Below are 19,879 nucleotides of genomic sequence, written 5' to 3'. Positions count from 1 at the left end.
GATACTGTGGGGTTCATCTTCTCACATTGTAGGCAAAGCAACGGCAGCTCATAGAACTTCAAATAATTTGTCCCCACCCACCTACCGGAGTTGGGATCAGGAACAGATTTTCAAACTCAAGCGTGCTCTGCTGCCACATTATTTGGAGCAGTAAATTATTTTCCTGAATAAGCCAGTAGAACCCCTTTAATCTATTATGCAGCTGAAAATCACCAACAATAAAAAAGGGAAAGAAAGGGTTGGGGATTTAGCTCAGCAGCACAAGCGCCTACCTGGCAAGTGCAAGGTCCTGAGTTCAATTTCCAGGACAAAAAAAAAAAAAGAATAGTTTTGCTAAATGTGGTGGTGCACACCTGTAATCCTAGCACTGGGGAGGCTGAGACAGGAGGATCACTATGAGTTTGAGACCAGTGTGGGCTACAAAATGAGCTCAAGGCCAGCCTGAACTGCATAGTGAGACCCTGTCTCAAAAAGACAAAAAAAAGGGAAAGAAAAACAATTGTGCTGAAATGCTCAGAGATCAATACAGAAAGTGTTCTGTTGTCTAAAATGAGAATTCCTTCTGGCTTTAGTTTGCAAAAGTGGCCTTTGGTACGGGTGGCTGAAGACAGCTGTAAATGAAATCCACAGAGGAGTCTAGACACTTACAAAGACTTAGGGGCTTGCCAATCTTGGCTCTTGGAGTCTTGCCTCACTTCCAGCTATGTCTTTTCCTCAAGGCAATGGCAACAATTGAATTTACCTTGTTTTAAGAAATACAGCAAAGGCCAGGTGTGGTGGCACACACTTGTAATCCTAGCACTTGGGAGGCTGAGGCAGGAGGACCACTGTGAGTTTGAGGCCAGCCTGGGCTTCATAGGGAGTTCAAGGTCAGCCCTCACTACATAGCCAGACCCTGTCCCCCTGCCAAAAAAAAAAAAGAAAAGAAAATACAGCAAAGGAACATGAGGGTAAGAGAACAAGGAAGGGGCTGGGGATTTAGCTCAGTGGCACAGCGCCTGCCTGGCAAGCAAGCACAAGGTTGTGAGTTTGATTCCTGGTACAGGAAAAAAACCAAAAAAAAAAAAAAAAAAAAAAAAAAAAAAAAAAAAAAAAGGAAAAAAGAGGAAGACAGAAAATTATTATCTGTTTAATAACATATAAAAGTGAAAATTAAGACTCGGTATGTCTGTATGGGAACTAAGCAGCTTAGGTGACTGGTTTATTTATTTATTTATTTATTTATTTATTTTTACCCATGGTGACATTTATGGGGCTCTATTAGTGAGTCAGGCAAGCAGAGGGCCAAGTACATCATCTCCCCAGAGGGTAGGAGTGGTGATAGGTGAGGAGAGCGGGTCACACACTTCTCTCCACTGGACTCAAAGAACTTGGTCTCTGGGAAAGCAGCTTTCAGGCATGTGAGGGTGGGCGGGGAATAAAAGGCCCTGGGACCATGGGACAGCCTCTGAAGATCCTAATTTCCCCAGAGGATCTCACCCAGGTGTACAGCTTTACATCATTTTCAAGCAGGAAGGCTCTGCTGCTTCACTGAGGTCTGGGATCGTACAGCCAGTGCGACTCTGACCTCCCCGCGTTAATCACTCACCTGCCCTGATCTGTTCCTCTCTCAGGTGCCCTCAGACAATACATGGCCCCACCTTCCAAGCCAAAATCTTAAGTGCCATCCCGGATTCCTCTCGCTCGTTCATTCCCCACAATTAATCCACCAGCAAGATTAAATAAAATAAGGCTGCACTTCTCACCCCGGCCCGCAGCTCTGCCTCTCTGCCCATGTCATATCCTGCTTCTTCACACTGAACATGTTTGCTTCTGCTCTGTAGACAGGTCAACGTCATGCCCAGCTCAGGGCTTTTCGTGTTTGCATCTGCATGGCTGGCTGCCTCTCGTTCTTTAGGATACGTATCAGATATTTGCTTCTCAGGAGGGTGTGGGGGGTGGTTGCAGGGGATTGAACTCAGGACCTGGCACATGCTAGGCAAGCACTATCACTGCATCCCCAACCCTTTTTATTTTTTATTTTTTATTTTGAGACAGGGTCTCACACAATGGCCTTAAACTTGCAATGCTCTGGTCTCAGCCTCCCAAGTAGCTAGAAAACAGGCAAACACCATCATGCCTATGAGGTCCTTCTTCATTTTGTTGCTTATAAAGTTTCTCTCTAAATTATTGTCAATGGGCTGGGAATATAGCTCAGTGGCACAAGCGCCTGCCTGGCAAGTGCAAGGTCCTGAGTTCAATTCCTAGTACCAAAAAAAAAAAGTTCTCAATCTCCAGAGGCTGAGGCAGGAAGATTGCCTCGAGTTTGAGGCCAGCCTGACTTATATAGCAAGACCCTGTCTCAAAAAAAAAAATTATTCTCAATCATATCATGTGGTTTCTTTTTTCTTTTTTTATATAGCACCAATTTACCTCTTCTATTTATTTACCTTTTCCTTGGTCTGTCTCTAACCACTAGTGAATAAGCTCCTCTTGAGATGTCTTAATTACGACTGCATCTAACAGTGTACCTAGCACATCACATGAATTAACAAACAAATCAAAGAAGAAAGTTGGGTGTTTCTAATTCAAAGTATACATCTTCAGAAGGCCAAGTTTTTATATCAATTGTAAGATTGAGGGTAAATGTATTTATTGTCATAGGGCCTTAAATATGTCTGCATCTGGGATGAGAATTATTTAGGAGTTAAAGAGAGAGTTCTCAAGGCTGGCATGGCAGAGCCAGCACCTGAGCCATCCTGACCAATACCTGAACATTGCCTAGAAAGCTTGGATGTTTTGGAGCAAATTGGTAGATACCATTGTTGTGTCTACATAGCACACATAATAGCTACTCTTTCTGGTCCTTCCAATGTGACAGGCCCTGGGTCAAGTGCTTTATAAGTGGTATTGTGATCTGCCCACAGAAGAAACCCCTGTAGAGTAAGTACTATTACAGAGAAGTGACACACCATCTGGAATGCAAACCAAGGCCAGCCTGACTCCAGAGCCCATAAAACTGCCCAATGTGCTTTGCTAGGTTTCTAGCAATGCCATAAGTTGGTAAGAAAGCCAAATATTCAGAAATATTGAATGACTTGCCTGAGACCGTTGAGCTAGTCAATGGTAGCCTGAAATTGCGTCCAGGTTCTTTTGACTTTAATTCCAGAACTCTTTCTGCTAGAGTTTGCAGACCATTCTGGGATAAGAGGTGAGACTGAGTGGGATGCATGTGCTGTGGACTCTTGGATGCCAGGAGAAGGGGAAATGATGCCACATGGTAGGAAAAGCTATTGTTCCTCTCTCCCCCAGGCATTCCTGGAGAAGTATGGATACCTCAATGAACAGGCCTCCAAAGCTCCCACCTCCACTCGATTCAGCAATGCCATCAGGTAGGATGGAGGGAAGTGGAGAATGTGAGGGTGCAGGGTACAAAGCTCCATGTCCCTTCTCCTGGAAGGCTACAGGTGGCCATGTCCCAGGAAGGCAGTCCTCATGCTACTACCATGCCTCCTTTTTGGTCCTTTATCTCTGTTCCTCCTGGCAGAGAGTTCCAGTGGGTATCTCAGCTGCCCGTCAGTGGTGTACTAGACCGTGCCACCCTGCGTCAGATGACACGACCCCGCTGTGGGGTCGCAGACACCAACAGTCATGCAACCTGGACGGAGCGGGTCAGTGCCCTGTTCGCTGGACGCCGGGCCAAAATGAGGCGCAAGAAACGCTTTGCCAAGCAAGGTGAGCACTGCTAAAACCCAGCTAGGCTGGGGTTCCCCAATACCCTCAGACCTATGGCCAGGAAAGCAGCTCAGTCTGGGACTGGGCTTGATCAGTAACCTCTCTTCCCCAGGCAGGGGAAGGGTGGGCCAGTAGGACCTCTTGACTCAAGGACCGTGATTGCGAACACAGACGTTTAAATCGCAGTGTACTTACGCTGAGGAATTTTCATTGTACAAGTGTTTTCCAGATCAGACCCACTTAATTCCTGGATCAATTTTCTATGCAGGGCAATTAAATTGTTGCTAACACTATTGATTTATATTTTACTGAAGTTATTTTCGCCAGAGTCAATTATTTTTATAACAGTTACTCAACAAAGATGGGGTTGGTTAATCGTTTTTATTTTGTTCATAGAACATTTTAACAGCTTTGAGATAGAAGGCACATACCATGCAATTGACCCCTTGAAAAGTATCCAACCCAGTGGTTTTTAGTGCATTTGCAGATTGTGCAACCATTGCCACAATCTAATTCCAGAACATTTTCATTCCTCTCAAAAGGAATCCCATGTCCATTAGCGGTTATTCCCCATTTCCCCCTGGCAACCACTAACCTACTTCCTGTCTCGGAGGGCTTGCCTATTTTGAGCATTTCATCGTAACACATTTTATATGTTACGGTTTCCATTGTTGTGATTTTTCCTTTTGTGGCTTTATTTCATTTTTTCTTCTTCCTTTGTCTTTTTGTTGGTTTGTCTTATAGTACTGTGGATCTAACCCAGGGCCGGAGGCTGTGCCGCTGAGCTCTGCCCACAGTCCTCCTCATCTTTATTTTCTCATGAACCAAAATATTATAGGGTGAAATGGAGCAGGTCTAAGTTCTTCTTTTTTGTTGTTGTTTTTTTTTTGTTTGTTTGTTTTGTTTTGTTTTTTTTTTTGTCTTTTTGAGACAGGGTCTCACTATGCAGTTCAGGCTGGCCTTGAGCTCACTTTGTAGCCCAGCCTGGTCTCGAACTCACAACAATGCTCCTGCCTCAGCCTCCTGAGTGCTGGGATCACAGGCGTGTGCCACCACACCTGGCCAGATCTAAAATTTATGAAGATTTGCTTCTTCCATCAATTTTTCACAAATACCCAATTGTACCACGGGTAGTTCTAGCATTACAATTGCTCTAAGTCTTATTTTTTTGGATCAATTTTTGCAGTTTTCAAGATTGCTAGCAAGATGAGTTTTTTTTTTTTTTTTTCAGTCAGGTTTTCATCTATAATTAATTTTACTGTGAGCACTTTGGGCCCTGGCACTCTTAATCGTTAACTACTTTTACCAGTAACCTTCATTAGGAAAAGGACCAAAGGCACAGAGTAAAGCGTGGAGTCGGTGATGGCGTCCAGGCTCTGACTTGACGAGCTCACGATGTCCTTGTTGTCAACATGTCCTGCCTCCCACTGTGTTTCTGGGAAGTAGAGGGGAAGGGTGAGGTAGCAGTGGAGAGGTTTGAGCTCAGGAGGCACCAGTAGAACAGTGAGAACTTGGTCCTTGGAGCAGGAGGCCCTGGGTTCAGGTTTCAGCCGTGTGATCTCAGCCATGTCACTTCACTCACTGAGGCTCCATTCCTTCATCCTCCTACGTCTGAGGTGCAGGGCTTCGAAGGTTGCATAGGAGAGTGTGTCCCTGATTACCCAGTGCAAGGGCTGGTTGTGCGAGGCAGTGGGAAATGGGGCAGCCCCATGCAGAGTCTGGGCAGCTACTTTTGGGGCCTGAGTCCCAGGGATGCTTCCCCGGGCTCTCTCCCTTCCCCAGGTCCCCAGGAGGGATTTAAAGGAGTGCATTTGTCACTAGCCTTTTTGGACAGAGGACATGGACACTTGGTTGCCAGATAAAATACAGGATGCCCAGTTAGATCTGAATTGAAGATGAACAACAAAAAATGGTATTTATATTTTTTGAATGCAAATGTGTTTGTTGCCAGGCCTGGTAGCACATGCCTGTAATCCCAGCACTTGAGAGGCTGAGGCAGGAGGATCATTGAGAGTTCAAGGCCAGCCTAGGCTAAGCTGGAGAGTAACGGGGGCAAAGGGGTGTATCTAGGGTGGAAATGGAAAGAGAAGAGAACAGATATTTACGAGTACCCACATGTCATGCAGCTTTGCGCTGCTGTTGTAGTTAAGCCTCACACCTTATTGTGAGGTAAGTCTTATTAACTCCACTTTGCAAGAAGAGAAACTGAGGCTTGGTGTGCTTCCATAATTTGTGTAAGTTTGCAAGTGGAGGTCTTGGGATTCCAATCCATATTCTTTCTCCAGCATGTTGCCTGCTGGGAGTCAGGGTTCTAGGGTCCTTCGCAGGCAGAGACTCCAGCTCCCCTCCCTCCCCAGCTCCTTTTCCTGCCCTCTTCCCTTCAGGACTTTGGAACAAGGGTGTAGGAGGTGCAGTGCCAGGCACTCCTGGCACCTGCGGGTTGCCATAAAAACCAGCCTTGCCCGGCCAGGAATCTAGGATGGGAGCCAGTCTGGAGGACAGAGAGAGGGCTGCTGCCCCCCACCAGTTCCTTCCTTCCTGGCAGGTGCACCCGTGACCCCCGACCCTGCCCTTTTCCGAAGGAAAGCAGTCATTTTCTCTCAGTTCCTGTTCCTATTCAACCCGTCCTTCCCCCCAGCACAAACACACACACTCACACCAGCGCACACAGCCACACACAGCCATACACACATATACTGGTTTTGCAGAGGATTTTTATCCTGAGACCAGTTGTCTATTTTTTTTTTTTTTTTTTTGAGACAGGGGCTCATTATGCAGTTCAGGCCAGCTTTGAACTCACTATGTAGCCCAGGCTGGCCTCCAACTCACAGCAATCCTCCTGCCTCAGCTTCCCAAGTGCTGGGATTACAGGGATGCACCACCACTCCCGGCCTGAGGCCAGTCATCTTCACTTACTACCTAAAATGAAAGAATTGCCTACCTTTCTCCTTTCTTATCCATCAGGTGAGGGTCCCCCTCCGTTACCCAAGAGTAGAAGTCAAGTCACACTTGCTAGAGAATTACATGTTTGTCGCGGGGAGAGCCTGGGAGTCAGCCACCCCTCACAGGGTGTGAAAAAGTCACGCGCTGGCCAGTCTGGGGCCAGTGAAGACTTTACAGTAATGAGCAGAGTACTTCTGGTACATAAAGAACCCTCAGCTGTACCTCTGGACCCCCAGCCTTCCCTCTCCCTTTCTCAGAATCTCTCTCCCTTCCCAGCCCCAGGGTTGGTCCCTGGCTGGGAGGCAGGGTTTGGGTGGCTGCCAGGCCAAACAGCAGCATTGCCTTGAATGGAGCTTGGCTCAGGGGTAGGAGAAGGGACACGCCCCTCCCCCACTCCCATGGGTGGCCAGGCAGGCGAGCCCAGCTCCTCTGCTCCCTGAGACCTTCCCTGCTATCTGGATTGTCTCAGCCGTTGCAGAGTCGCTACTTGGACCCAAGGGAGTGCTGTCTGCCCGGGTCTGTAAGCCTGGCGTCTTAGCAAGTGTGCCTGCTTCTCTGTGTGGTACAAGGGAAAGAGCACTGGGCCAGGGGTCAGGGTCCAGCTCAGCTACTCTCTCACTGTGACTGTGGACAGGCCCCTGTCCCTGGGTCTCAGTTACCCGACCCTGGGCCCAGACGTCCTGCCTCCAAGCTTCAAGTCTTCCCCCTGGCATCACAGTCTCAGCTGTCAGTTTGGAGGACGCAGAAAGAGCCCAAGAGGAACTCCAGAGCTGGGCTGCTCGCCCCGCTGCTCCCGGGTGTGGGCGCGCAGTGGCAGTGGACTTGAGGCCGGGGCGGAGGACAGAGGCCCAGCCCTCAGGGAGGAACCGAGGTTTGGGGCAAAGGGAGAGAAACGTGTAACTAAGCAGGGATGGAAAACTTTCCCTGGGTCAGTGACAAAACACACCCTTTGTTCTGATTTGTTTTCACCTCCGAGCTCTGCAGAGTCCCCGAGGAAGCGAGGAGAAAGGCCTGGGGGCAGGGAAGGACCTCGAATGTGGGTCTTAGGGTGGTCGGTCAGCTGCAGGCCACGGCACTGGAAGGGGCAGGGGGGAGCCCCTGGGGGGTGGCGGGAGGGTGTGAGGGTGGAGAGTGTGGTGAGGGCGTGCGCGCAGGGGCTGGGATTTGCTGCCAGCAAGAGGCACACAGCTTTTTCAGGCTCAGTGCAGGCTGTGGAGAAGAATAAGGCCCCAGACCAGGGGTTCAGACTCCTTCAGGTAGGGACTTGTACTGGACCGAGGCTACATCTCTTCCATCCCCAGGCTAAGCCACTAGGCTGGCAACTCTCCAGGACAAGGGCAAGCCTCTTGTTCCCTCAGCAGGGATGGGATCTCCCAGTCAGATATGGGCTGCTCAGGGCAGGGGCTTTTTTCCCATGAGGTCAAGAATTCCCTAAGGGAGGGCCTATCCTGTATCATACAGGGCCCATGGGGACCAGGGGTGACTGAAGTGGCCTTTCTGGATGGCAGGCAACAAGTGGTACAAACAGCACCTCTCCTACCGCCTGGTGAACTGGCCTGAGCGCCTGCCCGAGCCGGCAGTCCGGGGCGCCGTGCGTGCTGCCTTCCAGCTGTGGAGCAACGTCTCGGCCCTGGAGTTCTGGGAGGCTCCAGCCACAGCCCCCGCAGACATCCGCCTCACTTTCTTCCAAGGAGACCACAACGACGGGCTGAGCAATGCCTTCGACGGTCCAGGTGCTGACACAGAGGCGTCTCCACGTGGCAGGAGGGGAACCCAACTAGGAGAGGCAGTCTGGGGTGACAGTAGAGCATCCACTCTCCCTATGGCCAACGCCAAGCTCTGTGCCCCTCCCAAGAACCCTCAGTGTTCTCGTCTGTAAAATGGAACAGTGGTCCCTGCCCTATTATGTACCACATGTCTGAAAGGACGGTCCCATGAAGTTCTGCTTGGAAAGTGCTTTGCAAATTCTAGAGTAATATATTCTGGGAGACTCTTCTGAGGCCCATCACCCTCCCGCTGACCCTAGACAGGCCTGAGCTTCTCTTGTTCTCCAGACCTTAAGAAAATCCAGTGGCCACTGTAACCCCCAGCTGACTACCAGTCACTGCTACAGAGCCAGAGATGTTCTACCCCCACCAGCCACAGGGGGCTTCACATACCCGCAGCCACAGCTGGTTCCATTTGACCCCAGCCGGAAGGCTTCTGGCTGCAGTGGAAACTGCTCTCTTCCATTCTGCCTGATGCTGGCCTTTAGGACCTCAGTGTGGGCCCTCTGCACATCTCCCTCCCAGTGAGAAACCTGCTTGGACAGCTTCAGGGTGGCGGGGCTGAAGCTCTGTGGGCCGGGAACTCTGTCCCCCTCCTCCCTGGCGCCGTCCTGCTTTCCATCAAGCCCACCTACAGCAGAGCCTGCCGCCAAGCTGGGTCAGGGAGAAGGAGAGGCTTTGCCAGCAACTGCATGGAGCGTACACACACACTCACACGAAGCCCATGTCCCGTGACACCTGTGTTACATGTTTACTTCTCTGCCCATGAAGAGTCCAGTACCTAGGACAGCATATTGGGCTCCTCAAGCAGCTCTCTCACGTGGGAAGATGCTTTGTCTTTCTGAGTTTGGTCTTCTCCTCCCTGAAATCTGCCCTTTTATCGCCACGTGAGGGCCACACGCAGTGACCAGTAACTGCCACACGTCAACTTATTCTCAGCTGGGAAGCACCTGGCTGGCCCTTCCTGCCCCCAGCAGGGTCTCCCTTTAATACCAGCTGCCCCGCCTCTGTCTACCCCAGGTGGCCTGGGCTCCAAGAAGCCAAACCCAGAAGGACCCTCCGCAAGCTTCTAGGCCAACGCTATGGCAGAACAGTTTGCTGACCCCGTGTCGGAGTCAGCCGCCCCTGCGGAAGTGACCTGTGCAGGATGAGGCCTTGGAAACTGCCTACTTACTTCTTTATTTACTCAATCATTTACTTATTTATTTGGGGGAACTATATATTTAATAAGCGGCATTTGGGCCCCAGTGAAAGTGTGAGAATCACTGATCCACCCTCAACTCCCTCTGGTCATTCCTGTGGCCCACAGAGGAGCCCTGGCAGACAGAGGGAAGAACAGGTATACGCAGAAAATACATGTGCACATCTCAGCGTACAGATTGGCGGCCTTTCCCACACCCAGAACGTGAGGAACCCAGACCAAAATACAGCACAGAAAGCCTATATGCCTCTTCTAAGGATAACCACTATCCCTTCTTCTAGGCCTTTTTGAAAACAGCAGGCATGGTGGCACTAGCCACTAATCCCAGCACCCAAGAGGCTGAGGCAGGAGGATTGTGAGTTTGAGTCCAACCTAGGCTACATAGCAAGACTTTGTCTCGAAACAAACAAAAGGAAACAAAACCAGGGCTGGGAATATAGCTCAGCAGCACAGCACCTGCCTGGCAAGTGCAAGGTCCTGAGTTCAATTCCTAGTACCAAACAAAACAAAAACAAATCATTGTTACACAGCTTATTAACGTCACAACACTAGCACAGTGAAACTAGTATTGGAGCCCAGGCAGTTCAGCCCACACTGATTCTACACCATGCTGCCTCTTAGGAGTCCGTGCCTTAGAGCTTAATCATCTCACCTCTCCAGACTTCTGCTTCTCCCAGACTTGACTTGGAGAGAAATTATGCAGCAGAAAACAGCCACCCCACCAAAAAAGAAAGAAAGAAAACAGCCACCCACCCTGCCAGCAGCATTTCCCTGGGTGCGGGCGTGGGAGGGAATCTCAGGCTGATTCATGCTCTGACCCTCTGCACCGCCTGCAGGGGGCGCCTTAGCGCACGCCTTTCTGCCGCGCCGGGGCGAGGCGCACTTCGACCTAGACGAGCGCTGGTCCCTGAGCCGCCGCCGCGGGCGCAACCTCTTCGTGGTCTTGGCGCACGAGATCGGCCACACGCTCGGCCTCGCGCACTCACCCGCGCCGCGCGCGCTCATGGCACCCTACTACAAGAGGCTGGGCCGCGATGCGCTGCTCAGCTGGGACGACGTGCTGGCCGTGCAGAACCTGTATGGTGAGCCCCCGAGCAGAGTCCTGTCCCTTGGGCCTCCAGGGCTGGGACACTGGCTCCTCAAGTAGGAGTCCCATCCCGGGCCCCTGTCATCTGGAGCTTCCCTGTCACCCGGCCTCCCTTGCCAATCCTAAAGCTGAAAATCCTCAGGCTCAGGTGCTGCCCCACCCCACCCACACCATGGCCCCCATCCTTCCATCAGTCCCAGACAATTCCCATATGCAGCTCCCCATACCCCTTCCCTTCCCTTTCACTTCCGGAATTCCTGCCCAACCCTGGGCCATGGCAGCAGCTGTTCCTGTCACATCCCTGTGGGTTACCTAGACCCAACCCAGTCTGCCTGCCCGCCCCCCATCCAAGACCCCAAAGCTCTGGTCCCTACCTCGAGCCCCACTTGCTGTCTGCTGGCCTTTCACTCAACACGAGGCAGACACCTGTGTCCCCACATCCGGGCCTCAGGAGGTGGATACAGACAAGCTGCTTCCCCCAGAGCAGGCAGGACCAGTCCTGCACCAGTGCTGCTGCCTGGGGACCTGCTAACCCTGCAACTCTGGGGATAGTGCCTGGGTTCAAATCACCTTCCACCCCTCATTAGCAGATGCTCTTGAGCAAAGCATTTCCCCTCTGAGAAATCTCATCTTTATCTTCTGTGAGAAGGGAACAAGCATTCTTTGTAGGCTGGAAAACCTACACAATGCAACAGTGATAGCTGCTATCTCAGGGGTCTGTTCCACAGGCCAAGTATTTAAAATACAATGTGCTCCTGAGGTATCTTTTGTCCACAGACCAAGAGAATGGGATTATAGAGATTAAGTAACTTGCCTGAAGTCACATAGCTAGGAAGTTGCAAACCAGGATTCAGAAGCTAGTGCCAAATTTTAAGCTTGGACTGTGCCTCACTCCTCTCCTAAGGCTTGTGATGCAATCATAATTGCTGTAGTTATCACAGCCTGGGGCCCCGAACCCTGCCCTCGTGTCCCCTATTGCCCAGGATTAGGGGAAAAGGGCCCTATCCTTCTTAGCTCCAAATCCTTGTTCGGTCCCTCCTTCCAACTGTATCTCAGTAGGTCCTTCTTTCCCAGGGTACTGGGTGAGAAATAAGATTCTTGGGCTTGGAAAACAGCACCTGGAGCAGCTCTTACCCTCCACTCTCTCCCTCCCTGTGTCTCGCATGAGGTGTTTGTGAAAGGAACCAAGGGGAGGTCTTGAACCCTCGACATATCGCACTGCATGTCTGTTCTTTCCCTCTTCTCTCTTTGCCCTTAAAGGAAAGCCCCTCGGGGGCTCAGTGGGTACCCAGCTCCCAGGAAAGCTGTTCACTGACTTCGAGGCCTGGAACCCCCACAACTCCCAAGGCAGGCGCCCCGAAACCCGGGGTCCTAAATACTGCCATTCTTCCTTCGATGCCATCACTGTAGGTAAGGTGGGCCCACCTGTGCCTGGCTTCTTTCTTCTCTTCTCCCGCCTCTCCCTGCCGCTGCACCTCCTGAGACCCCCAGAGCTGGAGTACAGATGGAAGGAGGGATTACAGAATCAAGAATGCCCATGCCGCATGCAGTCTGCAGGGTGGCAAGCTCACACCAGGCCTGGAGGTGCTGCTTCCTCCTGCCTGCTTCCCCTCTGCCCCACCTGTGCTTGTCACACCTGTTGGTTCAGGAAGCTGGGTTCTAGGACAGCGCCTTGCTGGAAAGAGGGCAGGAGGCCTACAGTCATTCCTCAAGTCTCTCTTGTATCTGAGCAGACGGGCAACAGCGACTGTACATCTTTGAAGGGAGCCACTTCTGGGAGGTGGCCCCTGATGGCAATGTCTCAGAGCCCCGCCTGCTGCAGGAAAGGTGGCCAGGGCTGCCCCCCAACATTGAGGCTGCTGCAGTGACAATGGATGATGGAGACTTCTACTTCTTCAAAGGTACCAGGCGGGGGGTGCTGAGAAAATTTTGGCCTGGATAGGGGAAGAGGCCTGCCCAAGGCCAAAAGAGGGGCGGAATCTCATACAGTGTGTCCCTGGCTGGATCTCTGATCCAAATTGGATCTGGGACGCAGGCAAGACTCTGTCAGGAGACCCTTGTGAGGGATGGAATGGGGAGTAGCAAGTGTCAAGGTGGTTCTGGGGAGTGTTTCAGAGAAGAGCCGAGGAAGCAGAGGACTGCATTTGACATCTTCAGTTCAGCAGGAAGAGCAGTGTCTGCCGTGGATTCTGGTTGTGCTGTCACTTACCTTTTGGAGCTTGCATTGCTCAGATAAGGGAAATAATACCTCAGGGATTTTTGTTGTTGTTGTTTTGTTTTTTTGTGGAAGGAAGATAAAGGATCATACATAAGCAGTTGGAGATGGCATACTTCTGTGATCCCAGCATTCTGAGAGACGTAAGCAGGAGGATCACAAGTTGGATCCCAGCCTGGGCAACTGAGTGATTTAGTGAGACCTTCTTTCAAAAATAAAAAATAAAAATGGGGCTATAGCTGGGGCTATAGCTCACTATAAAGGCCCTGCCCAGAAAGAAAGAAAGAAAGAAAGAAAGAAGAAAGAAAAGAAAGAACAGAAAAGTGTACAGTATATTATTACACTGGATAGATTACTAGTATTCATTTCTTCATTCATTCAACCAATATGGAGTGGCTTCTATACATTCGACATCAGTGTTGGGCATAGAGCAGTGAATAGGACAAAAATCCCTGCCTTCATAAAATTAGTAGTAGTAATGGTAGTGAACAAAGCTCCAGGCCTTCTTAACTTTCCATTCCTCACCCAAGGAGAGGTCCCTGCCCTCCTCCACTCCCTGACCCAGACCCTGAAGCCTGGGATGGTTAGGTTCGCTGAGGACTATCTGCCCTCTGCTGACTCCTGCTGGAGGTCTAGGCTATAATGGTCCGTCTCCTGTAACTACAGTTAATTCTCAGAGGAATTCACTTTGTCTCCAGTACTATCAACATTGGTCTCCAACTTGAGAGGGTTCAGGGTTGGATGGGGGACAGAGGCGGGTGGAGGAACAATCGGTGCAAGCCTCCAACTCATCCTGACTCTCTTGATGCCCGGCAGGGAGTCGATGCTGGAGGTTCCGAGGTGCCAAGTCAGCGTGGGGCTCCTCCCAGCTGTGCCGGGCAGGGGGTCTTCCCCGCCACCCGGATGCAGCCCTCTTCTTCCCTCCTCTACAACGCCTGATCCTCTTCAAGGGTGCCCGATACTATGTGCTGGCCCGCGGGGGGCTGCAGGTGGAGCCCTACTACCCCCGCTCGCTGCGGGACTGGGACAGTGTTCCTGAGGAGGTCAGTGGCGCTCTGCCGAGACCTGATGGCTCCATCGTCTTCTTCAGAGATGACCACTACTGGCACCTTGACCACACCAAACTGCGAGTGACCACCTCGGGCCGCTGGGCCACCGAGCTGCCCTGGATGGGCTGCTGGCTTGCCAACTCGGGAGGTGCCCTGTTCTGAAGACCCCACCACCACCTAGTGAATGTTGGTGCTCTTGGGCCAATTCACCTCTCCTGCCCCAGGGGCAAAGCCTGTCTTAGAAGCCCCGCTGCAGAAGAGCAGGCAGCAAAGTTGCCACCAGGAAGCTTGTAAGTGTCTGCACTTGTTTCCCGAGAAGGCAGGGTTCTCTTTGTGCTGTTCGCGCTACATGGACATGGGTGTGGATCAATCCAAAGAAAAGCAACAAAAGGTCCCAAATCCTCGGCCCTTTCCCCCAAGGGCTGCTTTCCTTCCCAAGCCCTGGGGATTTTGTGTCTTCTGACAAAAATGTAGTTCTGTCGGTGAGTTGATGGTGCTGGGGTCCAACCGGGGAGAATGCAAAACTCAACTGAAAGCTTGGAGACTATTTTGCAAGACAGTCCGAATCTCTTAGAGCCTCCTGGCTCAGTTCTTAAGAGAATTGTGTGCTATATAATCAGAGCCCTCACCCCCAGGAAGCTTGTTTGGGGTGAAGGCGCAAGTTGCCTCCAACATCAGAGACCCTTGAGGGGCTAGGAGGCAGAGCAGGAGGCTGACTGGGGTGGACCTCCTAGGATCTGGCTTTTTGTCTGGGGAAGAATGACGAGGCGCCCCCCGCTGGTGGGCCCGGAAACAGCAAGCAGCTTTCTTGTGCCAGTTCTCCACCCTTTCTGGTGAGGGCAGGTGGGCATGGCCGTGGAGAGGCAGGGGTCCCGGTCTTCCGTCCAAGCCAGCGCTGGCCAGCTGTGTGTAGCTGTGGCGGGAGAGAAAGCCTGCCTCCCCCAAAAAGCAAAATGTCCTCCCCCCCTTCTCTCCCCCACCCATGCCAGATGGCGAGTCCAGGGCAGCAAGGAGTGGTCAGAAGCCCTCCTGGGGGTCTGTACTGCTGCCGCAGCCTCCACAAGGCTAGCAGGTTGGGGGGATGCCTGGTGCTTACAATAGCCCCATTCTGCAGACCACACACACAGCATTCCCGAAACTCCCGCTGTCTGGCCAAGAATAGCTGGGATTCCTGGAGAAGGAACGGGCTCCGCAGCCTCCCGGTCTTGTGCCTCAGCTCTCCCTGCCCTCCCCGACACACACCTGCCTTTGCCTCCTAGGCGCTCAGCTGGCCGCTTCCTTCGAGGGGAATCGGGTCTGGCAGGGTTCCACCCCCGCCTCGGTCCCCCAGGGACATTGCTGGCCTGGCGTTGCCTCGCCTTCTCCGTGCTCACTTAGAGCAAGTGCTTTGTGCTGGGGAGGTGAGGGAAGAGGCTCGCTGCCCGCCCTTTTCTCTCTGACTTGACCCCGGGGCAGAGGAGCGCAGTCTTTTTTTTTTTTTTTTTTTTTTCCCCCCCGGTTTTTCTCCGGTACCGGGAACTGAACTCACTACCTCGCGCTTACCAGGCAGGCGCTTTTGCCGCTGAGCTAAATCCCCAGCCCCAGGAGCGCAGTCTTCATCACTCCCACCTGGAGCCGCCTGACCTCCCCTCAAGGCACCGACACTTTGATGAGAGGCTTTATTGAATGCCCCGAGGGGAGGGGACAGCTGCTCAGTGGGATGAGGGAATCCCTGAAACGCTGCTTCTGTCCATCTTCGAGATATGCGTACGGCTGCATCGGAGACGAGGGTCGGGTGGGCTATAGGTAGGTGCAGGGTGCTGCGGGTGTCGCGCGCGCCTGGTTATCCCGGGCTCGGCATGGCTGAAGCCCGCTAGATGACAGGTGGGAACCCCGCACTAACAGGGGGCTTCTCCCCTGGTGGAGGCGTCAGGCAAGGGTGGAAGACACAAAGGCTGGGAGTCGGGGAGCTCAGAGCCTCCGGCGGCCTCTGCCCTACCCAGATCCGGGTGCTCCAGAACGCAGTGTGCCACGTAGGCCGGGTGGCTGTGCAGGGTGCTGCATTTCTTGCAGAAGAGGACCTCGCAGCGCGCACAGCCCCCGCGGCTCGGCCGCAGATGCCGCGTCTCCAGCACGCACCGCTCCTCAGGGGGGCTGCGGTTCCTATGGGCGGGAACCCGCGCTCTCAGTGCCGCAGTGACCCTTGTCCTGGGGCTCGGCACCCGGTACACCGCGCCCGGCGCTTGCCTCACCTGTCAGCGGCGGCCACCCAGCCGCTCAGCAGCGCGAAGGGGCTGAACCAGCCCCAGAAGCCCGGGTCCGCGCGCCGCAGCAGCGCCACCTCCTGGGTGCTCGACTCCTGCCGCAGCGGGCAGTAGGACACCGAGCCCCGCTCGCGGCCGTCATCCTCGCCCTCGGCGCTGGGCGCTTCCTCGCCCCCGGCCGCGCTCTCTGAGGCCAGCCGCTCCCTGTCCTCGTCCTCGTCCTCGTCCTCCTCCGGCTCTTCTTCGTCCACTAGCTCCTGCTCCGCCTCCCTGGCCCGGGGCTCCTCCAGTTCCTTCTTCCACAAGGGAGTCTTCGCGCCTGCGGGCGGGGAGGACAGTCAGTGCGCTCTCCAGGGACCTGGGATCCTACCTGCTGCAGGTGCCTGCAGGACCGCAGTGTGTGCGAGATGCCCCGCGCCAGCTAGGCTCCGCCAGAGGATGCTGAGCACGTACGGTTCCGGGCGCCCCGTTTCCCAGACTGTTGTACTTCCTAGTGAAGGATTCGGACACGTCTCCTCGCTTCTAAATCAAACTATTTTCTCATCTACAGAATGAGAAAAGGTAGTTCCTACCTCCAGTGTCAAGCGCCCAGCCCCCTACCCTCACGCCCACCCCAGCTTGGTGTGGGGCAGGCAGTCAACAAACAGGAAGATTGCCAATCCCGATGGGGCAGGGCTTGCCTGATCTCCAAACAGACTATAACTAAACATTAACTGTCATTTTAATAGTGGCTGTTTATATCTTGTTTTCGAAGATGTCCTTCCTCAGGGTGGGTCTTGCCCAGCATCAGCGGCAGCAGGGTGGCAGGCAGACGGGCATCCAGCGGCTTTCTGTGATTAGAAATCACCTTTATGGGCAGACAGCAGGAAAAGGGCCCTGCAAGTGAGCTGGGAAAGGTTGTTCTTTTTTTTTTTCTTTTTGAGACAGGGTCTCCCTGTGTAGTTCAGGCAGCCTTGAGCTCACTTTGTAGCCCAGGCTGGTCTCGAACTCACAGCGATCCTCCTGCCTGAGCATCCCGAGTGCTGGGATTACAGGCGTGCACCACACGCCCGCCTGAAGTTCTTCTTTCTTCCAGGCTTGACCCAACTGCCAGTGCATTTCAGCTACCACTGCCCCTCCTGCTGGTGCATAGACCTCACAGCTTTTCAAACAAGCAGGCTGCAAGCTCCGGGCCTAACCTGGAAATGAAACCGGCCTCCTCCAAGATGTGCCAGTCAGCACATATGCGCCCAGCTCCTACCAGATCTGGAGAGCTTATGCTAAATTTATACTAGAAAGGGGGAGACGTCCAGGGAAAACATGACTCCGGGGGTTTGCCCTGGAAAGGTCACCGAACACTTCTGTAGAAGTCCATCTTGTGTAAGAGGTTGGTGGTGAGCCTGACATGGTGGTGCAGGGCTGTGATCCTAGGGCTCAGGAGGTGGAGGCAGGATAATTGCAAGGCATTCAAGGGCAGACTGGGCTAAATAGCAAGACCCTATCTCCAAAACCAGAAACAAAAAGGTGGTAGCAAACTGGGTGTGGTGGCACAGATTTATAATCCCAGCGCTGTCGGAAGTTGAGGTAGTAATATCCAGGGTTTGAACCTAGCTTAGCAGTTTAGCCACTTGGTGAGGCCCTGTGCCAGTTTTTTTTTAAAAAGCCTTGGCAATGTGTGAAGACTCAGAATTCAATCCCCAGCACCTGGAGATGGGGAGAAAAGGGGAATGATTATAAATTGGTATTCTAGTCCTTGTGTACCGGGCACCATGCAGTCACTGGACTCAACTCTCTTCATCCATTTTGCCTTACTCTCTGCAGCCCTCTCTGGGCGGTGATGCAGTGGGTCATAGAAGGGCCTCTGATGATGATCCACAATGTTTGAACTCTTAAAAGAGAAGTACTTTTGAACATTCTTCCAGGGCCAAGGATATAGCTCAGTGGCATAAGTGCCTGCCTGGCAAGTGCAAGGTCCTGAGTTTGATTCCTGGTACCAAGAATAAAATAAAATAAAAAAATAGAACATTCTGCCAGTTCTTGGCACCACTAATGGTGGATACCCAGAGGGCCTGCTGTGTTTTTATTTAGGAAACAGATCAAGGAACTTTGTGGGTGGGAAAGGCATACAGCCAGAGGCAGGTGCCGGGAGCTCTTCGGGAGGAGAGGGTATAGGAAATGGAAAGTTGGGAGTCGGAATTCAGTTTGTCTCCCAGCAGTAGGAGCCGCTGAAGTTCTGATGGAGACCCGTTCTGAGCTGTGTCTTGGGATGTTCCCTCTCAAAGGATGGCAGAAAACCTACTTTGGAGTCCTTACAGTGGTCCAGGCTGAAGAAGGCAAAGGTCCAAACGGGAGCAGGTGGAGATGAGGGAACAGATGTCAAGAAAGGAGATAGCTTGTAACCACAGGGATAGGTCACTGAGAAAAGGTTCGACTTCTCTGGGGTTGCCATAGTGATGGGCAGATTGGTCCAATCTGGAGTCAAGAGATCCTGTCCTCGGCCTACCCTGCCTCTGCCCTCTGAGCCCACTCACCGTGCTTATCCATTCTTCCCACTTTCCCTGATGAAGGGGCTGGGAGGTGAGGCGGTGCTTAGAACCCATAGAACTTGATCTGTCTCTAGGGCCCCTGTTGGATCACAGGGGGCGGAACTAGAGCCTGCCTGTCTATAGGGCTCCCCAGCCAGGAGTGGCCGCTTTTTCCAGAGCCTCTTAAAGCACTCAGAACCCAGGTATCCCCTACCTTCCCCCGGGGTGGGCATCAAAAGGGAGTAGATGGTGGCTTTGGCCCTTACAGACTGGGTTCAGATCCCAGCTCTACCATACAAATGTAAAAGCTATCTGACCTTTTGCAAAAAACGTTTCACAGGAACAATTCAGTGAGGAGGCTGCTGCTGAGGGTTATTCCCGGTCATGGACACCGTGAGCAAACTCCTCAGTTCCTCTTTCTCTCCAACCCTGTGCTCTTGTGTGCCAGCTTCATACCTGCCCATAGCAGAAGGGCTTTCTCCAAGTGCTGGGAGCATGGTGCCTGATCGGTGTCCCTAAAATCTTAGACTGGGAAAAAAGAACCTGCCCTTCTAGCTCCAGTTCAAAAGATGCCAGGAAAGGCTCTGTTTGGGCAGCTGGAGTCTCACACTCACCTCTTAGACTGGTAGGTCAGGGAGAGGTGCCCCCAGGGGAGATTTGGTGATGCAGGGATATTTTAGCAATGGCTGAATTATTTAGCCTAAAGTTTCAGCTGTGCCAGGGCCGAGACTCCATTTGGAGTCAATCCTATGGACTCTTCAGAAGTTACATGGAATGTGACCACTTGTTACCACCTCCATCAGCACCACTTGGTCTACACCACTATTGCGCTTCCTTAGATGACAGCAGTAGCCTGAGTGTTTTCCACCCTTCTTGGTTCTGTGCTCCTTCTCTATGCAGCAGCCTGAGTTAGAACGCATTCTTCCTCTCCCCAAAACGCATGTCACACGGAGAAAAAGCCAAAGTCTCTGGAGTTGTCAACAGGGTTCTGCATGACCTGGCGCCCCATTTCTTCTTGGCCTCATATCCTTCCTCTTTGCTTTTTTTTTTTTTTTTTTGTCTTTTTGAGACAAGGTCTTGCTATGCAGTTCAGGCTGGTCTTGAGCTCACTGTGTAGCCCAGGCTGCTCTGGAACTCATAGTGATCCTCCTGCCTCA

At 52.5% G+C, this 19,879-nt stretch overlaps 2 protein-coding genes across 5 annotated transcripts in view; one reads left to right on the top strand and one right to left on the bottom strand.

Moving 5' to 3' along the window:
- Window positions 1-14,522, top strand: part of Mmp28 (matrix metallopeptidase 28) — a 34,963-nt gene extending 20,441 nt beyond the window's left edge. For 3 of the 4 annotated variants that reach the window (XM_013503450.1, XM_013503451.1, XM_013503449.1), the window contains exons 2-8: window positions 3,292-3,371; window positions 3,527-3,714; window positions 8,166-8,390; window positions 10,461-10,706; window positions 11,972-12,121; window positions 12,445-12,612; window positions 13,743-14,522. In XM_013503450.1, the coding sequence (XP_013358904.1) occupies window positions 3,591-3,714; window positions 8,166-8,390; window positions 10,461-10,706; window positions 11,972-12,121; window positions 12,445-12,612; window positions 13,743-14,137 (1,308 nt within the window). In that variant the 5' untranslated portion in view covers window positions 3,292-3,371; window positions 3,527-3,590 and the 3' untranslated portion in view covers window positions 14,138-14,522. The remainder of the gene's footprint in view (window positions 1-3,291; window positions 3,372-3,526; window positions 3,715-8,165; window positions 8,391-10,460; window positions 10,707-11,971; window positions 12,122-12,444; window positions 12,613-13,742) is intronic. The other variant, XM_005402890.2, reaches the window with a different exon arrangement.
- A 1,097-nt stretch (window positions 14,523-15,619) lies between these two features.
- On the bottom strand, window positions 15,620-19,749 carry LOC102018728 (chromosome unknown open reading frame, human C17orf50). Its single transcript, XM_005402884.2, has 3 exons — window positions 18,729-19,749; window positions 16,207-16,537; window positions 15,620-16,117 (listed from the first exon to the last, which is right to left on the bottom strand). Exons 1-3 carry the CDS (start codon window positions 18,739-18,741, stop codon window positions 15,853-15,855), a joined length of 609 nt encoding a protein of 202 aa, XP_005402941.1. The 5' UTR covers window positions 18,742-19,749; the 3' UTR covers window positions 15,620-15,852.
- Window positions 19,750-19,879: the final 130 nt, after the last annotated feature.

The sequence above is a fragment of the Chinchilla lanigera genome, unplaced genomic scaffold, assembly GCF_000276665.1.
Source record: "Chinchilla lanigera isolate Chin_1 unplaced genomic scaffold, ChiLan1.0 scaffold00080, whole genome shotgun sequence".
Classification (NCBI taxonomy): Eukaryota; Metazoa; Chordata; class Mammalia; order Rodentia; family Chinchillidae; genus Chinchilla; species Chinchilla lanigera.
Note: the sequence above shows the minus strand (reverse complement) of the source record. Positions and strands in the feature narration are given on the sequence as shown.

Coding starts and splice junctions, on each gene's coding strand:
- LOC102018728 (XM_005402884.2), bottom strand. Junction 16,118..16,206: donor TGGGTGGCCGCCGCTGACAG/GTGAGGCAAGCG, acceptor TCCCGCCCATAG/GAACCGCAGCCCCCCTGAGG.